Source organism: Abrus precatorius, unplaced genomic scaffold (genome assembly GCF_003935025.1).
Source record: "Abrus precatorius isolate BTA unplaced genomic scaffold, Abrus_2018 Scaffold10, whole genome shotgun sequence".
Lineage (NCBI taxonomy): Eukaryota > Viridiplantae > Streptophyta > Magnoliopsida > Fabales > Fabaceae > Abrus > Abrus precatorius.
Window position 1 is genome coordinate 12,344,342 of NW_020874292.1, and position 3,623 is coordinate 12,347,964.

Genomic DNA, 3,623 nt, shown 5'->3' on the forward strand with positions numbered 1-3,623 from the left:
TATTACTCATTAATCTATTGAGTTTAGCTCATCAGAATATGAAAAAAATTGAAATATTTTTAAACATGTAAATAATTAAGTTTTAATTAATAATTTTTTTATAGTTATATTAATTAGTTGAGAAAAGATATTAACATTTTCTTAATTAATAATTAGATTCACTCTAAAAAAGCAAATTAAAAAGTCAGAAGTTGCAAAATTTAGTTTATATAAAGTATAATCAAAATATGCTAAATTGTTATAACAATTCTAACGAGACTAATCTTATTATTTTAAATAATATTGATAATTGCAATGAGCGATTGATTGAAAAAATGAGAGAAAAAAATAAATAATGTTAAAGATAAATTAATCTTTGATATTGATAATTTAACTTAAAAGAGTTATTGCGAGGGTTGATGAGTCTCAACTTACATTAGACAATAAACAATATAGAAGAAAAAAATTGTTATTTTTAAATAACGGTCGTAACCTGATTTACTAATAGCATTTTAGGAATCAACCTTGCGGCTATCCGAAATTAAAGACTTGATTCAAAACTTTGGTTTGATTTATTGTATTTCCTTTCCCACACCTATAACCTGATTTAACAGAATAAACAGCCTTTAAATCATATCATGAAGATTGCATGTACAACAAGTTTAGATCTTTAGTTATTTCAACTAATTAAAACTCTCAATTAAAGAAATATTTCAACAAGCATATCTATAAACAATTTCATCTTTCCGTCTCTCTGCTTTCAATTCCCTCCCCTCACTTACAATACGGTCCATTTCAACTGCCGCATTAACATTGAACTCTACAATTTTGTCAACCATCACAACACTTTTCATAGCTACATACATTTTTATACAACCAAAGGTCACACATTCACACCCCATAAACAATACACAAAATCCAAACCCTTCTGCAAAATTAAACAAAAAATAAGAAAACCACAAAAAAAAGGCATAAATGAAAAACTCAAATTCAATGGAGTGGAGTATGGAATTGGCGTAACAAGTTGTGAATATTAGCAACAATGGCTAAGCTGTTACTGGTGTACTCACTGCACCTTTGCATCGATTTTTTCATATACGCAAGAGCTGCCACGTCACCCACCTCTTCCAACCCGTCAAGGCATGTTTGCTGATCCGTCATGGACGCGCTCACCAACGTTTGGACGTCGGCGATCTTTGCCTCCGTCAGCGGCGGCGCCGCCATCGTCGAAAGCGAGTCGTTGAGTCGACTCAGCGCGTCGTCCATCAGGTCTTTGCAATCGGCGAGCGCGTGTCCCTTGGTTCCAAGCGAAGAAGCGAGCGTGGAGAGCGCGTGGAGGGAGGCGCGTAGAGAGAGGGCGAGGATGGCTTCTGGGTCGGTGGCGTTGGCGGAGGGTGAGATGGCGGCGAGGCAGGAGGCGGGGTAGCGAGTCACGTTGCAAACAACTCGGATTGAGTCGGCCGAGTTGAGATGATGTTGGTTTGACTCGGTGCTGGTGTGGTGGACAAGTGAAACGAAGGCGAATGCGACGGTGAGAGTGAGGAAGAGGACGGCGAAGATGGAAAAGGTGGCGATGAAGGGTTTTGAGGATTTGGGGTTACGATGTTGTTGTTGGTCTTCGAGGTGGCTTTGATCGTGTTGTACTTTGCCGTACCCTTTGATCATCTTCAGAGAATCCATGTCTCTCTGATTTTGCTTTTTTCCCCTTTCTGGTTTGGGGTTCAATGGATTCGCAAATGGGAGCATCTTTATTTCAACCAAAATCAAACCAATTGCTAGGGTAATAGCTTAGTCAACACGGTATCCCTTCCCCCACATAAAAATGATCATTAGTAAAACACTTTTTGAAAACAGTAGATTTTTTACATAAATAAAATAAAAAGAATAAGATATTACGTATATATAATAGAATAAAAAATTTACAATTTTTTTTAATTTAAATTAAATAAAAATTGATTAAAATTATTTTTAATTTAATATATCTAAATTTTTTATGGCAGCACAACAAAGTCGATTAGACTATGATCAATATATCTATAATTTATATAATTTTTTTTTGAATTTTTTACTCAAATTAAAAAAATATAATTTAATTAAATTTATTAATATTTTTAATAATAATTTTATAAACTATTAAATAACATCAATATAAAAAAAATATTTTAAAAGACATAAAATTTAAATTTTAAACTACATAAATTTTAAATTCTAAAGTATATGAAATTTAAATTTTAAATACATAAAATTAAAATTCTTACACCACTACCATCATAGTTAGTTCAAGTTGGAAGTAGTTTGATATTGTTAAATCAACTTTTTAGTATGCACAAATTTTAAAATATTAAAAAAAATTGACTTTTATTGAAACTCTATGTAAAAATTACAAGAAAATAAGTTAAAATTAATTTCTATTAAAATATAATTAAAATATATATGTAAACAAATTCATAAAAATGACATTTACATAATATTAGTCTTTAATTTATTTATTTATGTCAAAAACTCAAAGAGATTAAATTATTTATTTGTAATTATTTTAAGATAATTTTTAATATTTATACGTAAAATAATCCATCATCGTTAATATATTAAATATATGCCATAGAAAATGAGGTAGCAGTCCATTTTAAAAATATATAAATTTTATTTAATTTTTAAGATATTAAAATAATTATAATCTATAGATATAAAAAAAAAGTATAATATGTCTTTTTAAAACACAATAATAAATACCTTATTTTAAATTCATGCTCTCTGGATGCTTTATTTGATAGAAGTGGAGACAAACTAAGGAGATGCAGAAAGAAATGAGAAAAAATAAAATAAAAATAATTTTTTTAAATTAAATTAAAAATATTATTATCTGGTTTGCTTTTTTCAACCCAAAACAAAGCAGGTGAAGTCGAGAAAGAAAATAAACCGGGCTTTTTTAGAGCTGTGATTTCAAAATCAAGTGTCCGGGTCTGCTAATTGTTTTTAATAAAATAAAGTTTATGTATTCTAAAATTCGCAATTTATGACTTTGACTTAATACAAGCTCAGTTCCCTCAATGTTTGATTTACTCATTGTTTATTGGGTGAGAAAAATGAAAGAAAATTACTATATCGATTCGATTATTGAAATCGCTCAAAATACTTTTTTCTTTAATTTTTAAAATTTATTTCTCAGTATTATTAGATCTGTTCTACCTAAAATAGGAATGGACTAGATTTATCAGCTTTTAATTTGAGATTAAGTCCATTGCATGATTATAAGTTCATTGAGGAACAGAAAAATTATAAAATAAAAAATAATAATATCTTCTGATTATATGATTATATAAGTTTATTTCTTATAATATCTAATTCTCTTAAATTTTGCTTTATTTTTTATTTTTTCTTTAATTATAAAATAAAATTAGTAATTCCCTCTGAATTTTATTTTTCTTCGTTCTGATAATAACTTTAGTATTTTTTTTTCAGGAAAAAAACTGTTAATATTCATCCAATGACCAAATAAGATAGAATTGTTACTGTTTTGTGGTTTTAGAATAATAGTGTATAATGATCAAAATATCATAATAATACTATGTTTAAATTAATGTTTATAAATTTATTTTTAAATTAGCTTAATTTTATAGAAATTATTTTATTTAAAATGCAAG

General features: G+C 28.1%; 1 protein-coding gene across 1 annotated transcript; it reads right to left on the reverse strand.

Moving 5' to 3' along the window:
- Nucleotides 1-540: 540 nt before the first annotated feature.
- Nucleotides 541-1,748, reverse strand: LOC113852848 (pectinesterase 3). Its single transcript, XM_027483234.1, has one exon. The coding sequence runs from the start codon at nucleotides 1,723-1,725 to the stop codon at nucleotides 970-972; it is 756 nt and encodes a 251-aa protein (XP_027339035.1). The 5' UTR covers nucleotides 1,726-1,748; the 3' UTR covers nucleotides 541-969.
- Nucleotides 1,749-3,623: the final 1,875 nt, after the last annotated feature.